Genomic DNA, 21,459 nt, shown 5'->3' on the forward strand with positions numbered 1-21,459 from the left:
TCCAACCTGGCATACGTAACCATGGCATACTTGAACATCATGTACTTCCTGATACGAAGCTGAGAACACACCATGACCGATATTGTGTTCCTGCCAAAAATGTAAAAACATCTGATTACGAGGAAATGTCAGAAAACCCAATTTGAGGGACAGTCTACAAAAGAAATGACATGGACTCATCAGAAATGTCAACATTATTTGATAAAGGCTGGGGAACAGTTGTACATTATAAGAAACCAAAGTGGACAGAAAACAATGCAATGAACAATTCTGTTTGGGATTGTTCTATAGGGATATCTATAGGATATCACAGAAAATATGAGAAAACTTGAATTAGACCTATAAATTAAATAATGTGATTTCCCAACATTAAGCCCTCCAGCTACCACTGTATTAGTTTAATGTCCTTGATCTTAGGAAATACACATTTAAGTTTCAGGGGGAAATGGGTGTGATGTTTAGCATGTACTCTCAAAGTTCAGGGGAAAAAATGAGGAAATTAACAATTGGTAAAGCTGGGTGAAGGTTATACAAGAGTTCTTTATACTACTCTTGCAATCTTTCTGTATCTTGGAAATTCTAAATAAGTATTTTTTAAATTTAATTTAATTTTTTCAATGTTCCAAGATTCATTATTTATGCACAATTTTTTAAAAGTTTTTAAATGCAACTAACATTATTGTCTACATTTTCAGGTTTTTAAAAAATAAAACAAGCTCACTGTTAAAAAAAACAGTGACTATATAAAGTTGTAAAGTAGCAGTTTCAAGACAAGGATAATTCCGTGTTTGCCAAATAACTGGTGTCCTTCCGTCAAAATGATTTCATACTTATGTATTTCTTTTTAATAGGATAATGATTATACAAAAGGAAGGTACAGTATCACACAACATCTACACAAGAAAAAGTAACTTCAATTTTTCTGACTGAAATTTGCATTTCTATGCTGTACGCCCATTTGACCTGATAATAGAAAACAATTTAGTTACCTTCAGAGAAATTCAGAAGCAATGAGGACATTCCGAGTTAAATTCAGTTCAGGGGTGTAACCATCCTCCATTTGTCTCCTCATGGTGGAGTCTAAATTCAGGTGATCTTATCTAATTTCCAGGCTATGATGGTGCAGAGGAACATGAATTGGTGGAGTTCTTTTATGTTCAAGGTATTAATGGTTCCACCATGTTAACTGGAAACGGTTTTCCATTTGTGTGTGCAGTTTTCACTGCACGCATTTTTAAACTAAATCTTACAAGTGGAGAAAATATCTAAAAAAACAAAAACAAAAACAAAAACCCAGTGGAATTTAAACTAACATTTCATTAGTTGTAATAATGCCACATTTCATTTATCTCCTAAGAGAAATAGTTTACTTTTTTTAAGCCGACTTTTTTTTTTTTAATGTCACAGGATTTTTCATCACTAGCAAAACCTTTGTCCCCTGGATCAACTGGTCTTTGTATCAGAGAATCATTTGAACATTGGTATTGAACAATGGTATTGCCCCTCAGAAAGTATAGGATCTCCTTGATTAATTAAGTTTTGAAAAATTAATGAATAGACACAGTGACTTTTTAAAATTTTAGACAATGCCCAAGGTCACAAAGCTAAAAATGTATCTCCCTCTCTCTACCATTAATTCCTACCTCTCCCCACCCCAGCTATATTATATAAATCAGGGGTTGACAAAGGATAGCCCATTCATGGTTTGTTTCTTGATAAAATTTATTGTAGCCAAATCTAGCCCTCCATATTTGCTTGGTTTTTTTTTTTTTTTGTAAATAAAGTTTTATTTGAACACAGCCACTCTAATTTCTTTTACATATTATCTATGACTACTTCCTTGATGTAATGGCAGAGCTAAGTAGTTGCAATAGGGACTGTATGGCCTAAGGCAATTGATCATCTGGCCCCTGAAATACAATAGTGTGCTATTTTACCTACTTCTCTGTTTAACAATAGACATACTTTCACTAAATAGGTCTACTTCTTTCTTCACAGTATTGGAATAGCATTCCATCCCATTGTTTGTTTAAATAAATTCCATAATTTGTTCAACCAGCCTTTTAGGTTGTTTTCTGGTCTTTTCTATTGTAAAGATTTGTTGACAGTTTTTATAAGTGAAATTACTGAATGAGATCATGTGCATCTTTTAATAAATATGGTCTAACTGTCAAATGTAACACTTCTCGGTATAATGTTCACCAAAGTGACACTTCTCTTGGTCTCCCTTCTGTTTAGTTAATGCTGGGCATGAAAATATAGCTCAAGATTATAAATATAATAAGGTAAACAATCTCTGTGCAAAAAAAAAAAGTAACTTACAAATAAAATTCACAATTATAGAGATGAAAAAGCAAGAAGGGAATAATGAAATTATGCCACATGGCTTTTTAAGGATTTAAGGAAAATTGAAAACTTTATTTTGTGACTGTTTAACAGGGAAGAATCATTTACGTTCTGCCAGAAATCATTCATATGTTAAGTCAAATAACGGTTTCAAATGTGGGTAAATATGTCTTTAGTTGCAAAATTTCAGAGACAGGCTGTAATTTTTCCTGGTAAAAGTCCAGTCCAGTAAGAAGTTCCACATCGCGGACCCGAGCAATGTGGGCTTGCCATCTTTCTTCAATCCAAACAGCTTCTGGCTTATATTGCTGTAAAAGAGAAACAAAAGACTGTTTTTCATGGAGCATTATTTTTCATTAACAGAAAGATCTTTTATGATTTAGAAGTTTGCCTTTTTCCTGTGGGTTTTAATGCCTTAAATCTTCACTTGATATACCTCCATTTTGTTGTTTCCAACAATATAAGGAAAACAAAAGTACAAAGTACATTAGAACAAATACCACCAGAAAGTGATCAAGTTTAACTATTTTAATATTTACTTTATGAAAAAGAAATAAGATCTTACAGATGAGGCTAAATTCCCGATGTTGTTCTACTCAGCACTGAGCATTATCATGAGTTCATGTGAATCCAGTGTTTTTAAACCTGCTGCACATAAGTATACAATACAAGGCACTGATTTATGAGTTTTCAAATTTATATAAGTGATGTCACAAGTGGCATTCTATAGTTACTTTCTCAATCAGTACGTTTGCAGTATATCCAAAGTGATATATCTAGAGCTGGTTCAATCATTTGTTTTTAGCTGTGGTTTGTGGTAGCAGTTTTTTTTTTTCCCCCACTGCCATACTGATAGTATTTTTGGCATTATAAATAATACTGTAATGAATAACTTGGCACATACCTCCTGTATTCGAGAATATGACTTTCTAAGATCTACACATGCACTTGCTGGATCATATAGTACATGCAACTTTAATTTTACCAGGTATCAAACCTTGCACTCCTCAAGGTGTTCACAGCGATTTACACTTGGCATTGGCAGTGGAAGATAATAACTGTTTCCCCACATCCTTGCCAAATGAGTGTCAAAGGTTCCATCTCTGTTTGATTTTATTACCCTGAGTACCATTATAGCTGAGCATCTTTTCAGACATTCCTTGGCCATCTGATTTTTAATAGGTATTTTACTACATAAAAATAAATTCAATCATTTAGAGCCACGGATTTCTACATAATATTTTATTTTTTATATAAGTTTTCTGATATTCATATGGTCTTGTTAATTTTCATTTCCATTTTTTTAAAAGAAAGCAAATTTGAAAGTTTGTTTAATTAGAAGAGTGTCTTCTGATAACTGTCATTTGATTTATGATGTTCTATATTCTGGCTAACTGAACATAATAAAAAAAAAAAACCTGTCATTTGACTTCAGTGTGGTAGTTAGCTTGTTTTTTAAATATGCAGGCTTAAAATAGGAAGCTATTATTTAAGCTAGAGGAAGTGTAAGAGGGAACTATGTCTTGTCTCTAACCCCCTTAGACCCCCTAACCTCCTAAGGGCTAATGATGCATGTTAATTTTTTAAAATAAGTAAAATTTTAAAATAAATAAACACTGTATTAATTTGAGCTCAGATAGCCAATGTGAATCTAATTGATTAATTTGTTTTTCCCTGCCTTTACTAGTTTCCATTTCAGCAGCATTTAATGTCTCTTATGTTTTTCACAAAGTTCTCTCCCCCTTGATTTATATTGCTCTGCTCTCTCATAGGACTTCCTTGGTGCCTTGCCGACTAAATGTTCACTCAACACCTGAATAAGTCTCCTCTCTTGAAATCGCAATTCAATGAACCTAATAAAGCACAACACCTAACTCTATTTTGGCAGGGGGACTACTCGGTACAGGGTAAGGTCACCTGCACCGACCAGTGTGAACAGAAGCTACCCATAGACCATGGGATGTACGAGTGCATTCCATCAGAACAGCAGCCTTGCATCCATGCTGTTCTTATGAGCTGTATTTAAATACCATCGACCCTTGGACAACTTGGGCTTGCACTGTGAGGATCCATGTAGATGCAGATTTGTTTCAGTAAATACAGCACAGAACTGCAAAGGTCTTTCCCTTATGATTTTCTTAAAAACAACTTCACTTCTCTAGCTTACTTCATTGTAAGAATGCAGTGCATGAACAGAGACAGTAAGTGCTTACCAGCTGCTTATGGTATTGTCAGGCTTTCAGTCGATAGTAGGCTTCGAGGGGGTGAAGTTATACATGGATTTGCAGCTGTGTGGGGGACAGCACTTCTAACCCCTATATCGTCCAAGAGTCAACTGTGTATGTGTTACAACTATTATATGCCCCTAAAATATTACTCGCTTTGTTGGGTTTTTGAGGCAATATCAGTTTCAGTATTTTTCCACTCTAACTACTTCCTTATTTTCTCCCCTTAACCACATACAGTCTGGTTATTGCTGCTACCACACTAATGGAATCGCTTTGGCAAGGATACCTTGAGTGGATTTTTTTTTTTTTTTTTAAGATCCTTCACTTATTTGGTCATTCCAAGCTTCTAAAATTTCCTTTTCTCTAACTTCTTACTTGTTCATTGACGCTTTGTTTTCTCAACTGCTTCTGGTTCTATCCTGGAACTATAGACATTTTCCTCAGCTTGATCTTTGGATCTCTTCTTTCCACTTTCTTCCCTTTGGCAACTTTATTTCACTCCCATAATTTAATACCAAATGTCTCCACAGTTCTGGTTTCTCGTCCAAGTTCCGTACCTGTATTTTCCAGTATCTTTTGAACAAGCCACAGTAATCATTGCCACCTGGACTCAAGACAACATACTCTTTTATCTGGCAGGAATTGAACAATATAAAGTTTAGAGTAAAAAAAGAAAAGTGAAAAGAAGTACAGAAAACATGGAAAAACAGGGAAGGAAGAAAATAAATAAGGCTATATGAATCTAGTCTCCTGGAACAAGTGTGAGGTAGAGTTGTGAATCTGTCATTTCTAAACTGGTGTCCGTTTCTTCAGATCTCTTATAGTGGGGGTACCTCCCGCACTGAGTGGTTAGAATATTTGAAAGTGCGGTTTCCATACAGCATTCCCCTTAAAACAAGCCAACTATTTCACTGAGTGCCCAAGACACGATTACCTTTCCTACTGCTAAGGGAAATACTGACTGATTCAGACTTTTTTAAGGTATAGTTTTACATGTACTGTACTTATGGGGTGATCTGACTAAAGAGGATTTTACTTGCATACAATCTCACTTTATATTGACTGTAGAATGTGTAACTCCAATATAAGATGTGACTTCTTTAAAATGGCCACCATTTGCTTACTATGTACTGAGAATTCTTGGGATTTTATATGAAATAACTTTTCTAAAGCTCACAGCAATTTTATAAGGGAAGGTGAATTTTTGTTTTTAACTGAGGAGATTGACATTCAGTTATTTACCCAAAGAGGCAATGTCAGTAACTGAACACAGGGTGTCCAACTCCAAAATCCATGTGTTTAAGATCTATTCTATACTGCTTCTCATATACGCTCCAAAGTATTCAACTGGTTTCTCAGTCTGAAGACCACCAAAAGCAAATCCATCCTTCCCAAAAGTTGATTATCTCATAAATTTCCTAGTTGGTCATGCCTAAATTTTCAGTTACATTTGACCCTTTCTCATCCTGCCTCTCTCTTCCCTCTTGTCTAATTGACAGCCACATCTTATCCACAATCTCCCTCATAATCAAAGCATGGTTTAAGTTTGCTTTACACTCATCATATTTTGATGTCTCCTAATTACCTTTATAAATTTACTATACTGAAAATTCCTTGAAATCTTAGATAATGTCCAATTCAGTAGTGTTGATATCTTCTTCAATGGAGACGATACCCTAGTAATTTTGAGATCATCTTTTCTTTGGATGTCTGAGGCGTCATACCATCTGTACCTTACCTTGAAGCCTAAGTAGAATTTTTAGCAGATGGAAAAGAAGGGCATACTAGGAAAGAAAAGCATGAGCAATGATGTTGAGGAGGGAAACTCAAGATGCATCCAATAGTTTCAAGGACTTCCACAGGCCCACAACTTGGGTTTTTTAAGGCCAGTTGAGGGGAAATTGTGAAGAGCCTTAAGTAAAAGCTAGAAGGTTTTTGTTTGCTTGTTTTTGTTTTTCATTCAGGGTAGATAAAGTTTTGGAATGAGAAAGCATGTCATAATAAAAATCTGAAGTTTAAGCTAAGTTGGTGTACAGAGGTGAAGGGGAGGTAAAAAGAGACAATGAAGCTACTTAGGCTGGTCTGACAAAAGGCAGTAAGAGCCTAGACCAGGGGTAGTTAATAGTTTCCTCTTTGCATACCCATTTTAATCAATCCATAGTAGCTACCTAGGGCCTTCTATAAAGTACTACTTAATTCTGATTCAGTGGTAACTAGCACCACGGTGAATTAGTCACCACTTCTGCCATTGGAAGCATACATGAAGAGTGAGGGCTTATCCTTTTCTGGAAATACTTGCCCACTCTAGGACTCTAAGGGAGCCACTGCTTAGCCTCTAACCTTTGCCCTCCATCTTTAGCCACTGAAAGACCACTCAAACATTCAAGTTCAAATCCTACCTTCAAGACCCAGTTAGAAGGTCACCTTCCCTACTAAGAAATATTTCTCCTTTGAAATCCTACAGCAACTGTATCTGTCCCTCTTCATGCCTCTTATCTCTTCTTTCTTCTATTGTACTAGGCATCTAAGGACTAGATTGTGAGCCACTTTTGACAGAATTCATGTCTTCTTTATCAGTGTATCTCCCACAATACATAGTATGGTGAAGGCAGTTATGTGTTGAACACCTGAAAGAATAAAGATGAATTCCAATCTGACCTAGAACCTAAGCTTTAATTTCCAGTCTCTACTAGCCTGTGGGATTTTCCATGTGAACACCCATTACTGCAAAGGACATGCCTAAACTTAACTCTTATCTAACTGCCAAAATAATTCTCATTCCTAACTTCCCTCTCTCCCATTTTTTTCCTAATTACCTACATTTAAAATCTCTGATTCATCTTCAAGTCTCCCTTTTTCTTTGGCTGTTGCATCCAGTTACCAAATCTTTTCTCCTTTGAAAGTTCTTCTCAGTCCTCTCAATTTGTTCAGATTCTGCACATTTTCAGGGCTGAACCCTATTCTCTCCTCATTTTAGATAACCCTCCTTTATAGATTATTCTAGTCAAATGTGTTTCAAACAATCGTTATATTATTTAGCCATTAACCCAACTTTAGATTTAGCAATTAAAGCAACTTTGTGACATCTCATTTTTAAAATAATTTTTATATTACCAACTCACCCATTTATGTGTTTATATTTCATTTATCCTTATTTATACTTCATTTATACGTCAAAGTTATATATGAACTCCTTGAGGGCAGAGACAATGTATTCTTCATTGGTGCATTCTAAAAAGTTTTTTCCCAGTACTACGCGCTTAATAGGTACTCAGTATATTTGTTGAATAACTAATAAAACCCAATTACAAGAATACATATTTTTCCTATAAAAATTTATGCAGTAAGTTTAAGTAACCATTTACACACAATTTTCCTTGATCCATAAAGATGTTGAAGTAGACTAACACACGATGTTTTAAAAAAGTGTTATTTTAACTCATTGTCTGTGCATATGTAGTTGATTTTAGACCTCATGTTTCAAGCTGATAGACTTTTTATATTTACATATTCATTCAGGAAACATTGAGTACCAACATTGACATAGTACCATCAAGCTTCTGTGTTAAGAAGTAAAATATTAATAAGATACCACCCCTTTCCTTATGAGTGTGAATAAAATGTGTATGTGTAAAATATGTAAGATACTCATATAAACACATGTTCATATAGGCACATACATATTTAAATTTACATCAATTACATAAAGATGAGTAGTCTAAGGAAAAGTATAAAAATGAGGTAATTTAGTACAACTCTACCCATGAAACAACTAAAAAAATATGTTATAGTCAAAGCCACTTTTATGAAAGCTTGGAGAAGCTCATTTTTCTCAGGTCCTGAGGACTCTGCAAGCATACTTACTGGGCAGCTTTCCATGTTGGTAGGTCGGTGAGGGATAATAAAGGGTAGGACATCCAGCCTCCCGGGGCAGGCATCAGGGGTGTGGCTCTGATTTTTGCAACTGGTCAGTACCACGAAGTAGTGTGTTGGGATGGGAACCCTAGTGTTCCCTACATATCTAAAAACACAATTGAAAAGATTTCATGTTATTATATTTTTGCTTCTGAAACTTATGTCATTATACATTTTTTAAAAGACATGCTAAAGTAAAAATACAGTCAAAGAAAGTAAATGAACAGAAAGTACAAAATCTCATCACGTATTTTGACACTCCCATGAGCCAGAACAGAACTTTCTAGAAGTCTAAATTTGGTCATTATAAAACATTACAGGAAAATATGAGAATACAAAGAAAAGGAGACCATGATATTAGGCCTCTTGTGTTTCCTAGTTTTGTTAACTTTATATTTCATAGTGACAATTTGCAGTCGAGCAGGGACTGGAAACAAAGAACCCCCAGTTCCAACTCTAGCTGAACACTTCCGCTAGATGTCTGAGTGGGTGCTAATCCTCTCACATTCTATGACTTGGTAAGTTTCCTCAACTTGAACATGGAGGTGACCTCTACAACCAACTTCACAGGGTGGACATGGGGATAAATCCATGTAACTGATATGACAGCCCTTAAGTGCAAAATAAAGGTAGGCGGAGTCCAGTAAAAGAAATATGACTGCTGTAAGTAGTGATATTACTGTGAATTTAGGATTTCTACATGAACTCAGATGGTTTGTATCCTGGCTTTCCCATTTATTCGCTATGGAACATAGACCAGATACTGAACCTCTCTGTACCTCAGTTTCTCCATCTCTATATGGGGGCTAACAAAATCTAATATAGGAATGTTTTGTGGACTAAATGAAGTGTACATGTTTAGAAAATACTTAGCATGTAGTGAGGTGCTATCAAAGTGTTTGCCAGAACTATTAAATGGTGAAATATAAGATTAATAAGCACTGAAATAAGGACAAGACAAATGAAATGGGAAAAGGCCACACACTAAGTTGTCATAAATGTTACTCCATCAAAAAGGTGTAGGTAGGGGCGCCTGGGTGGCTCAGTGGGTTAAGCCACTGCCTTCGGCTCGGGTCATGGTCTTGGGATCCTGGGATTGAGTCCCGCATCGGACTCTCTGCTCAGCGGGGAGCCTGCTTCCTCCTCTCTCTCTCTGCCTGCCTCTCTGCCTACTTGTGATCTCTCTCTGTCATATAAATAAATAAAAATCTTAAAAAAAAAAAAGGTGTAGGTAGAAACTATTGCTATACGCAGTCTAGGCTCAGACAGCACAGCTGTTTAGTTCGGCCCTTCATACACTTTGATAATAAAGAGAAATCATGAGTAAAACTAAACCTCTCTATTCCTGTGTGCTGCATTCAAAGTAATTCTTAGCAAAGTATTACGCCCAGGTTTAGTACAAAGATATACAGGTTAATAAGATGGGTTTCTAGGGGAAGCCTCTACCCTCCCCTGGGAGATACAGTATGAATAATCCACTATTGGACGGTATTGTGAATCCTAACTACTTGATTTTCTTAAATTAATTGCTCCAGGCTCTATATTTATTGATAGCACAGTGAGTCTTATCTCTTTAACCTTTACAACATCACATTTTCCCTGTGCCCATTTGTTTAGAAATTTTCTAAATAAACATTTTGTTGAGCTTTTCCTCAACATTTTTCCTTTGCCCAGCAGTGTAAATTTTTGCCATATAAAATTTCTGCAATGTATTTAGACTAGTTGAACATAGTCAATGATAACAACTCTATGTAAATACATTGTGTAATATTTAGAATACTAAGCTTTTATTTAGAGTACTGAGGTTTCCCCCTCTTGAAACCCTATTGCTAAATCAAAAAGTCCATTTGTTTTCAAATTACTTACTCTGTAATTTCATCTGGAGCATCAAAATGGCCATCATAATTATAATCAAATACTGGCCCACTAACCACATTTACTCCATTTCTTTCCATGGCATGTTTCACAAGAAGAACACGGTGGAAGTAATCCCACATTTCTAAAAATAATAGAATAAGATGTTAAAAATATCTACCTTTACTGAACATGGAAATATTTTCTGTTATAGAGAGGTACATTTAAATAGTGTCAAATTCTGCTTCAATAATTGTCAGGGGGTGATTTGGTAAAGTCTGCAAAATAGTCCATGTAACAAAAATAAATAGAAGTCACATTGATGGTACTTCCTGTTGCTGATGCAGTTGCAGACTTAACAGTACAGTAACAAATGCTTCCAAATTCCTTCCTAGTGTTGAGGAGCTTTCGGGACAGTGATATTCAAAATTATGGTCAGAACATACATACTGCTTTATTAATTATGATTCCAGGGACAAACACCTTTCACTCACTTATGGTAAAGGTCAGTAAAAATTGTGTGTGTGTGTGAAGAGCCATTTAGAACTAAATTAGGATTAAAAACCAATTACTGAAGTTCTAATCACAAGGTACCCAAGGTTGAAGTTGAAAAAAAAAATCTATCTCGGAGATCCTTCCTAACTCTAAATTCAAAGCATTAAAACATAATGGCTCAGTATCAGAGACAAACTGAAAAAAAAAATGTGTTTAGTTTGTAAGTTCATAAAGTCACTTAGATATTTTTAAATTAATCATCTAAATGTATACTTACGTTTAAAAGCTTTATACATGGGGACAAAATTACTCGTGATTAAAGCATCATATTGACTATCCGAAGTTCTATTGTTTTCTGCAAAATAAATGGATTCGATTAACTCTAGCCAGAAGAGAAAATATAACATACTACATAACAAGCAAAATACTATTACATACTAATGAAAATTTATTAGCAGTCAGTACACAGGGATACTAAGTACCCTCCAGTAGAGGTTAACAATGCTGACCGTTTTATGCATTTGATACCTGTAGGTTGAATGGTGACCCTCAAAAAGATATGTCCAAAGCCTAACCACACTGTACCTATGAATGTGATACATAGGAAATTTGGGTCTTTGCAGATATAATTGAGTTAAAGTTCTCAAGAAGAGATTATCCTGGATTTAGAGTAGGCTTGTGTTCTTATAAAGAGAGAGGAGGTTCAGAAGAGGAAATATTCAGGGGAGAAGTCACTGTGAAGATCAAGGCAAAGACTGGAGTGATGTAGCATAAGCCAAGTGATGCCTGGAGCTCCCAGAGGCTGAAGAGGTAAAGAAGATTCTCTCCTTCAAAGGGAGCATGGCCCCACCAATATCTTGATATTGAACTTCTGGTCTCTACCTCTGTGAGATAATACATTTCTATTGTTTTAAGCCACCAGGGTAGTGGTAATCTGTTCCAACAGCCCTAGAAAACAAGCGCTGAACCAGGATGAATGCACAGTTATTGAATGTGCACAAAATAATAATGCTGGCATAAGTAACTCTTCCAAAATCAAATTTCCCTAAGTAAGTGAGTTTTAACTCAATGAAGACTGCTGAGGACACCACACACGACTGGTATGGAGGACTCCTGGATGTGCTGTCTAGCATAGTGAGTGCTGGGTATGTGTGCTCGAGACCCATACCGCCCAGGGTGGAAGCCCAGCTCCACGGCCCACCAGCTGACCCGCTGGAACAAAGGGCTCTGTCCCTCTGTGCTTCATTGTTTCATGACATCTAGATCACAGAAATATGGTGAGGATTAAAAAAAGCCGCAAGACTATAAACGTTTTTAAAAGGCTTTTAATTTTTAAACTATACTTGGGTATGCTAATATTTAAATGAAAGGCCAATGGCTGAGCACCAAAAAGCATGGAAAAACAAGTTGTTGGGGTTTTTTTCTACCTTAAAATTTCACATGCTATTCACAGTCCTCAGAACCCTTAGAAGCTTTTTTTTTCTTTTTAAATCAAGCCCCAAAAGTTGGGCTAGCAAGTTGCATTACCTCCTTTTCAGAGAGAAATAAGATTAGCTTACAATGGAATTTCTAACAAATAAATTAGTGGAGAGTTAACAAAGAGTTTCATTTCGTGCTTAAGATTTTTTGAGAGAAGTTGTTTTGTTATTAATTGCATTTCGTTGTCGAGGCAAACATGTACGTATCATCTGATGTCTTACAGCTCAACAGATACAATTTTATATGTCAATTAAAAAATTATTAATAAAATGTTGCAACTCCTTAAGGTTCATTCTAGTGTCTGGTGAATTCGGGAACTCTACAAATATTTTAATAAGATACATCAGTTTATTTACCCTAACTCTGTGTTAGGGGTATAAGTTGATGTGCTACTTGTTTCATTGGGCCTCCCCCTGCCCCGCTTATGGATCCCTAAATTATAAATCTCTAAATTGACCTCTTAGATCAGGGCTTGTAGAAAAAATGAAGCCAGATATTAGGAACAAACCCACTCCCAGAAGCTGAAATTGCTGAAAATCTCATGAATGAGTTCATTAAACTGACATTTGCTGCTGCATAGGGAAGAGATGAGAGTTTAGAAAAACGACACTGGCTTTCACATGTTCTCAAGAGAGATGCTTTCTTGAAAACAAAAACTGAAAACCTACAAACAACAAATGCAGAGTTCATTCAGCTGCTTAACACACGGTGTGTAATGGTTGGGTATAAGCACGCTCCGTGTGCGACAGACCCGAGTTCCAGCCTGATTTCTCGCCACGGGCCGAGGGGTGTGCTCCATGCAGGCCTTTGCTTGGGTAGCAGCCAGAAAAAATGTTTTTCTAGACGCTTCGCGTCCCTCTCGGAAGAATCTTCAGTTTTAAAATTAAACTTAAACCTGCCGAACTCTCCGAACATCTGGGCCAGATTAGAGCTGATGTGCAATTTGCACTGCAAAATTTATTAGTCTTTATTACAGCTGTTGGGCTGCTTCAGGGCAGCCCGCAGCCACTGGAAAACCTCCTGGGCAGCTAGTTAGCCCAAGCAGGTAGTTTGGGCAAGGAGCGTATGTTTAAGGCACATGCCCACATCCAGCTGATGAGGGCTTTCTAAGTAGTTGCCCTAAAAAAGCGTTCTACTAACCGGGAGGATAGAGGAAGCCGTGGGTGATATTCTCGTCTGCTAAATAGAAGGAACACTTTTGGCTTTCAGAGGGAGCAACCCTGACATCAGCCCGCAGACAGTCTGGGACAGTGGGAGGAAGAGGCGATGTGTCTCCCTGTTGAAAGAGAGAAAAAGAAAAAAAAAAGTTACACCCACAGTTGTGGCTAACCCATTGCCTTATATGGTTTGTAACTTCCCTAGAATGTTTTTCATTTAACCTTTTCCTATTTTCTTAGTGAATCAGGTCTACGCAAGCAATGGAAATGGATGTCTTCAGCAATGTTTTCTTCTGTGGTTCCCTTCTGGTTAGGGACACTGGGAGGGCAAATCAAATACATCTTGGAAAGGAATATTTGCAGAATAAAACAGAATTGAGAACAACCAAATAATGGGAGCTACTACTAAAAAACAAAATTCTTTTGAGGATCTAACTTTTAGGTAGTGATATATATGGTGTACTTGTAAGTATATATTGGAAATAAAATAAAAACGATTCATTTTTTAAAATACACATACATAACTAAAGATATTATTCTTCAGTTGGGCAATCTGAGATTAATTCAAAGAAACTACAGTTGTCTGAACTTACTTACATGTTGACCTAAAAAAAAATTGGTAGCTGTGCTTCATTTATCATGTAATATAGGAATATGTTTTTTACAATTTTCTTTGTAACTTTATTTATTTATTTTTATTTAAAATTTTTATTTATTTATTTGTCAGAAAGAGAGCACAAACAGACTGAGCAGCAGGCAGAGGGAGAAGCAGGCTCCCTGCCAAGCAAGGAGCCTAATGTGGGACTTGATTTCAGGAGTCTGGGATCATGACCTGAGCTGAAGGCAGCTGCTTAAGCACCTGAGCCAACCCGGTAGAACTCTATTTATATTTAAAGACTAATACAATATCTTACCCACTGGTAGCCATCTTATAAATATGCTGCCAAACTCAAGTGTCTAAGGTAATACAGTATTAAATCATCATCATATTTCAATTATCATGTAATCATAAGTAAACATTTTGCTACTCATTTCATTTTTTCCCGATTTTAATTCATATACCCACTACTGCCCACATGTATATTTTTCTTAACAACAAAAAAAGAAGGCTTAGTTAAATTAGGATGTCCTTTCCCTATTCACTGCATTGGGCTAAAAGTGAAAATTAACTGTGGTGTCTAAAATGTATATAGTGATCATTTTATAATATATGCATGTATGAAATCATCACATGGTACATCTCAAGCTTATGCAATATTTCATGCCAATTATAGCTCAATAAAGCTGGAGAAAAATAAAATGTATATGATCAATTCACAAAGAAAAAGGCAAAAAACACTGTGCACTGTATTTATAGGCAGGAGAGCACCATGATGAGGTACAGAACAAGTAGGAGATGAAGAAGAGCGAAGTCTGAGGAAAAAGCCAACCAGAGAAGGTATTTCCCCAACACGCTACATGACTCCAGCTGGAAAACACTATATAGAAGTTGAGTAACCTCCTCAACTAGACTGAACACATTTGGGGCACTTGGGTGGCTCAGTTTTTAAGCATCCGCTTCAGCTCAGGTCATGATCTCAGGGTCCTGGGATTGAGCCCCGCACTGGGCTCCCTGCTCGGTGGGAGGCCTGCTTCTCCCTCTCCCTCTTCCCCTGCTTGTGTTCCCTCTCTCGTGGTCTCACTCTCTCTCTCTCTGTCAAATAAATAAATATAATCTTTAGATTGAACACATTTATCTCTGCTTCCTTCCAAAATCGCATTAAAAACATTAATGATGATTTCTAGGAACATCGCCAAAGGCAAGGGAAGCAAGGGCAAAAATGAACTATTGGGACTTCATCAAGATCAAAAGCTTTTGCACAGCAAAGGAAACAGTTAACAAAATCAAAAGACAACTGACAGAATGGGAGAAGATATTTGCAAACGACATAACAGATAAAGGACTAGTGTCCATCATCTATAAAGACTTAGCAAACTCAACACCCAAAGAACAAATAATCCAATCAAGAAATGGGCAGAGGACATGAACAGACATTTCTGCAAAGAAGACCTCCAGATGGCGAACAGACACATGAAAAAGCGCTCCATATCACTTGGCATCAGGGAAATACAAATCAAAACCACAATGAGATATCACCTCACACCAGTCAGAATGGCTAAAATCAACAAGTCAGGAAATGACAGATGCTGGCGAGGATGTGGAGAAAGGGGAACCCTCTTACACTGTTGGTGGGAATGCAAGCTGGTGCAGCCACTCTGGAAAACAGCATGGAGGTTCCTCAAAATGCTGAAAATGGAACTGCCCTATGACCCAGCAATTGCACTACTGGGTATTTACCCTAAAGATACAAACGTAGTGATCCAAAGGGGCACGTGTACCCGAATGTTTATAGCAGCAATGTCTACAATAGCCAAACTATGGAAAGAACCTAGATGTCCATCAACAGATGAATGCATAAAGAAGATGTGGTATATATACACAATGGGATACTATGCAGCCATCAAAAGAAATGAAATCTTGCCATTTGCGACAACATGGATGGAACTAGAGCGTATCATGCTTAGCGAAATAAGTCAAGCAGAGAAAGACAACTATCATATGATCTCCCTGATATGAGGAAGTGGTGATGCAACATGGGGGCTTAAGTGGGTAGGAGAAGAATAAATGAAACAAGATGGGATTGGGAAGGAGACAAACCATAAGTGACTCTTAATCTCACAAAACAAACTGAGGGTTGCTAGAGGGAGGTGGGTTGGGAGAAGGGGGGTGGGGTTATGGACATTGGGGAGGGTATGTGCTTTGGTGAGTGCTGTGAAGTGTGTAAACCTGGTGATTCACAGACCTGGGGATAAAAATATATGTATATAAAAAATATATGTTTATAAAAAATAAAAAATTAAAAAAAAAATATATATGTTTATAAAAAATAAAAAATTTTTTAAAAAGATGCATCTTAAGAGGTTTGTGATGCAGTGAACAATACAGATGAATATATTAGTATCTCCATTTGATGGAGCAAAGTGGTTAGGAACGGTCTCACAAAGATGGCATTCACTGCAGGCTCTATGTGTCCTCTCAAAATTTCTATGTGGAAGCCCTAACCCTCAAATGATAGTATGTGGATGTGGGGACTTTGGGAGGTGATCATGATTGGATGAGGTTGTGATGAGGTCATGAGGAATGGGATTAGTGCCCTTATAAGAGGAAGTACCCTCTCTCTGTCTCTCTCCCCCTTTCTCCCTCTTTCTCGACATATGCTGAGGAAGTTGTTATAAATACACAGCAAGGCCCTGGAGTGCCAGCCAGGAATCAGGTCCTCACAGACACCAGATCAGATGGTATCTTAATTGTGGACTTCCCAGGCTCCAGAACTACAAGAAATAAATTTCTCTTTTTTTTTAAGCCAAAAAAAAAAAATTAATGATGAAAACACATCATGGATAATACAAAATTTTCAGAAGCTGGAAGTCAGATCAACACTTGTTTACTACTGTAACATGACTTAGTAGACCTGTAAATACTGACAACCAGAAGCCATGATTGGGGAAAGCACAAAGAAGTGAATTCCTACTGCCAAAACCTGAGGGTAGAACTTGAAGTCTCCTAAAGATGGGTAATGTACATAGGGCCAGGAAGAAGAAGACAGGATGAAAGTTTGTAAAAGAAGTTAGATGGAAAGTTTACTCACTAGAGAGGCTGAACGGGAAGGATGTTCAGACTGAAGAACACAACACAGTCCAGAGAGCAGATGTACTATATTGAAAGCAATGGATTAAATAAAAATCTATATACTGAATGCCTATATTCAACAGTTAAAATTATAAAAATGGGGACACTAGGTGGCTCAGTCGGTTAAGCATCTGCCTTTGGCTCAGGTCATAACCCCAGGGTCCTGGGATGGAGTCCTGAGTTGGGTTCCTTGCTCAGCAGGGAGCCTGCTTCTCCACCTGCCACTCTTCCTGCATGTGCTCTCCCTCTCCCTTTCTGATAAATAAATAAAATATTTTAAAAAGAAATAAATTAAAGAATTATTAAAATGTTAAGGAAGGGGGGCACCTGGGTGGCTTAGTGGGTTAAGACCTCTGTCTTCAGCTCAGGTCATGATCACAGGGTTCTGGGATCGGGCACCGTATCGGGTTTTCTGTTCAGCAAGGAGCCTGCTTCCCCTCTCTCTCTGCCTGCCTCTCCGCCTACTTGTGATCTTTGTCTGTCAAATAAATAAATAAAATCTTTAAAAATAAATAATAAAATGTTAAGGAAGGAAGTGTATTATAATTTTTCATGAGGCTGCAGCTGTAAAAGTTATACTCACGTAACAGTTGGGCAAAAATATTTACTATTTTCTCAAAGGAATACAAACTTTGAGTTGGGGGACACGGATCACCATGTCTTTAGTGGGAAAGTGCTAAAAAAAGTTACATTTTTTGTTTACTGAAAATCTTGTTTCTTACACACCAAACCTGAACCCCTAATATAAGTGCATCGAGAGTAGGAAAAGACAGGATGTGGCCTCCTTTATAAAGGGGAGATTATGCAATAAGCAGCCCTCTAGAAGGATGGAGGGGAGGTATGATGGCGTCATTTCTGAGTCCTGGGCTCCTGAGCAAAGGCACAGCGAACCATCCCCCCACCTCCACACATAGAAACAGCTTCAAACCTGCTAGCTCTTTAGAGTTCTTCAGAGTTTTTTTAAAAGCCAAGGGGTAGAAAGTCAGGAAAACAATAAATAGAACTCAGACACTCAGATAAAATCAGAACTCCCTAGCTCTCAAAATTCTTCAAGAGAAGCAGATGATGAGCATACACAGGAAAGAGAGATGCTTTCATTCCTAGTCTGGCGTGAGGTTAAAATAAAACTTGAATAGTGGATGAAATTATTATTTTTTTTTTTTTTTCTTTTTAAAGATTTTATTTATTTATTTGACAGAGAGAAATTACAAGTACACTGAGAGGCAGGCAGAGAGAGAGAGAAGGAAGCAGGCTCCCCGCTGAGCAGAGAGCCCGATGCGGGACTCGATCCCAGGACCCCGAGATCATGACCTGAGCCGAAGGCAGCGGCTCAACCCACTGAGCCACCCAGGTGCCCCAGGATGAAATTATTTTTATTGAAGTTATAGACTCTCTTTACCTATAGCCTGAACATAAAAACTAACGTTATTTGTTTTAAGATAGAATAGTTACCATCTGGTCTTATGGTAAGAATAATAACTATATACTTTTAAAATTATTTTTATGGTCATGGTTTTTTCCTATAGGGAAAAATATTTCTTATAGTTCCCCCCAAAAATGTTTACAATACATAGTAATGTTCCTAGTTTTTTAAAGAATCATAAAACATATGATTGAGCCATAATTTATAGTATTAGCGCTGACAAGCTTTGGAAACAAAAAAAGGCTATTCAAAAATCCAATTATATGGGACGTGTATACACAAATAGATTGAGAGAGAGGGAAACATTTTTCACGTGTGCTCGATTTTCTTCTCTGAAAAAGTCCTTTTATTTACATTAAATTTATTAGGTATATACTCTAAAACACAATCCTAATTCTTGCTCTTAATTTCAATTTTTCACCCAGCAACAGAAAGAGCAGTTTACACAGCCTTACTCTATGGTCCCAGAAGCAAAACCCATATACAGTCTAATCAACCCTAATAGTTTTGAAACTGTTCTTGCAGGACCTTGATTTCAAATCACAGCTGCTTCTCCAGAACTCTTTTGTGATAACAATAACAACAACAAAAATTAGAAAACCCACCAAAACCACAGAAAAACAAAAACTTCATAAAACTTAAAGGCACAAGCCAATTGGGCCCATGCTCCAAAAAGCGCTTATTTAAAGTCTGATTTTTCAAACACAGGGCTGATTTACAACATTTTTATGTGAATCTCAAAACATCCTTGTATGTAATTTTCTTGAACCACAACATACTAACGGAGTAATTTCTGAATTAGAAAGCAGAAAATTGCTAGAATTCCATCCTGTCTCATGGAAGGAGAAATGCACAAGTAGTTCTGTGGGATCAGTGAAAGGACAGGAACTTTTGGTAACAAAGAAGCTAGTTTTAAAACAATAACAAAAAAGAATTGTACTAAGCTCCTGGTCTGGGCCCACTTAAAATCTCTCTGCCTCTGGTTTCCGCCAAAGCTCATATAAATTCAGGAATGCAAGACAGCAGGGGAAAGTATTAAAAACATAAACATTCCCCTTAACTCCACACAATCCCTGCTACCTGAACTTTTCAAAACAGAGAATGGAATAATAACACTGGCCTTGATCTACTGCCCTTCTCAAAACCAAAAAACAAATAGGAATTATTTTAAGGAATAAGTAAATTCATACTGTTGTTCCACAGTATGTGGAGGGAAGTCACAAACTGAAGATTTCACATAATAGGAAAGGGATGTTGCCATTAACCAGACACATGAACTCAGGTAACTGTTGGTAAAATATTTGCCCACATTGGGAAACATCAGTGCTCTCCTACTGGGCACCACAATTAAACCATTGTCAGCAGTAGAGTTGGTGTTCAGAACATACAAAGCTTCAGTTAATAGCAGGAAAATATGCTTATTTTTCTCCAGAAATCTTGGATTGGAACAAGAATAGTAAATAAACCAGATACAACCAATCACTTCTTGGCCATAAAAAAAATGGAGGGTCTCTACCCTTAAAAAGAAAAGTAATAGGTTGAAGTTTATCATCTGAGTCTTTGGATCTAAGATATCAAGATTTTCTCAACAAGAACAGCTCTCTGGGGTGCCTGGGTGGCTCAGTGGGTTAAGCTTCTGCCTTTGGGTCAGGTCATGATCTCAGGATCTTGGGATCAAACCCCCACACCGGGCTCTCTGCTCAGAAGGGAGCTTTCCTTCTCTCTCTGCCTGCCTCTCTGCCTACTTGTGATCTCTCTCCATCAAATAAATAAATAAAATCTTAAAAAAAAAAAAAAAAGAACAGCTTCCTGATTATTTATTTACCCTTCTAGTTGAAAGTCTTGCTTTAAGTCTTTAAAAATAATAGTTTAGGATTAATTTAGCCAATGCATTCATTCAGGAAACATTTACTGGGCAGCTCTATTGCACTGGGATACATTAAGTAGAACCATCCCTGCCCTGAAGGGGTGTTTTGACTGGTTTTTGGCAGACTTTGAGTTTTGCTTTCATTTCTGTTTCCCTGATTGCGAATGAGGTTCAGTTGCTTGGCTCATAGTCACTGCCCATTTATTAACTAAGATGTTTGCCATTCTCTTGATTAGTGGAAGAGATTTATTAGCTATTCTGGATCCTAATTACCATTCTGGATACTCATCTCTTGTTTCTTATGAACAATGCAAATATACTATCTCCTCCATAACTTTGTCTTTTTGTCACGTATTATATTAATATAGCCAAATTAGTCAATTTCCTCTGTATTTTCGTTGTTGTTGTTGTTCTTATGTCCTTCTCTATCCCAAGGTCATCAAGATATATAGAAAGGAAAATATGGATTTGCTGTTCACATTTAGATCTATAAACCCACCAACAATTTAATTTTGTATATGGTGTGAAATAGAGATCTATTTTCTTTTTTTTGGTAGCCCAAAGTCCCAGGGTCACATATCAAAAGAGATTGTCAGACAGTGAAAAAGAAGAGAATTTCAATAGTTGGATTCTCAACCCTAGTCTAAAGAGATCTATCACATAGCCCATCTATACCTGTAAGTCTAGATGCTTACATCTAGTGCGGCATCCTTCGGGGATGGATTACTTCTTCCTCACACTAGTCTCCTTGTGCCCACCATAACACACAGCAGATAGAAAAGTATTTGTTAAACAATCAAATAAATATAAAGCCCTTCATAATCTAGTTAGCCTCACATTCTAGGTGCACCTATCATGTACTTAGGATAGATGAAATAAATAGTGTGCCTCTATTATTTCCTATTGCTTCTCTTGGAAAACTTTTCTACCTGCCTCACCAACTGGTCTGTGAATACCTTTTAATT

General features: G+C 37.0%; 1 protein-coding gene across 1 annotated transcript in view; it reads right to left on the reverse strand.

The window, feature by feature from the left end:
- Nucleotides 1-2,387: 2,387 nt before the first annotated feature.
- Nucleotides 2,388-21,459, reverse strand: part of ENPP3 (ectonucleotide pyrophosphatase/phosphodiesterase 3) — a 74,044-nt gene continuing 54,972 nt past the window's right edge. Inside the window, exons 21-25 of the mRNA XM_059177533.1 lie at nt 13,458-13,593; nt 11,116-11,193; nt 10,356-10,488; nt 8,439-8,595; nt 2,388-2,654 (exon numbers count right to left, since the gene is read on the reverse strand). Of these exons, the coding sequence (XP_059033516.1) occupies nt 2,484-2,654; nt 8,439-8,595; nt 10,356-10,488; nt 11,116-11,193; nt 13,458-13,593 (675 nt within the window). The 3' untranslated portion in view covers nt 2,388-2,483. The remainder of the gene's footprint in view (nt 2,655-8,438; nt 8,596-10,355; nt 10,489-11,115; nt 11,194-13,457; nt 13,594-21,459) is intronic.

Source organism: Mustela lutreola, chromosome 6 (assembly GCF_030435805.1).
Source record: "Mustela lutreola isolate mMusLut2 chromosome 6, mMusLut2.pri, whole genome shotgun sequence".
Lineage (NCBI taxonomy): Eukaryota > Metazoa > Chordata > Mammalia > Carnivora > Mustelidae > Mustela > Mustela lutreola.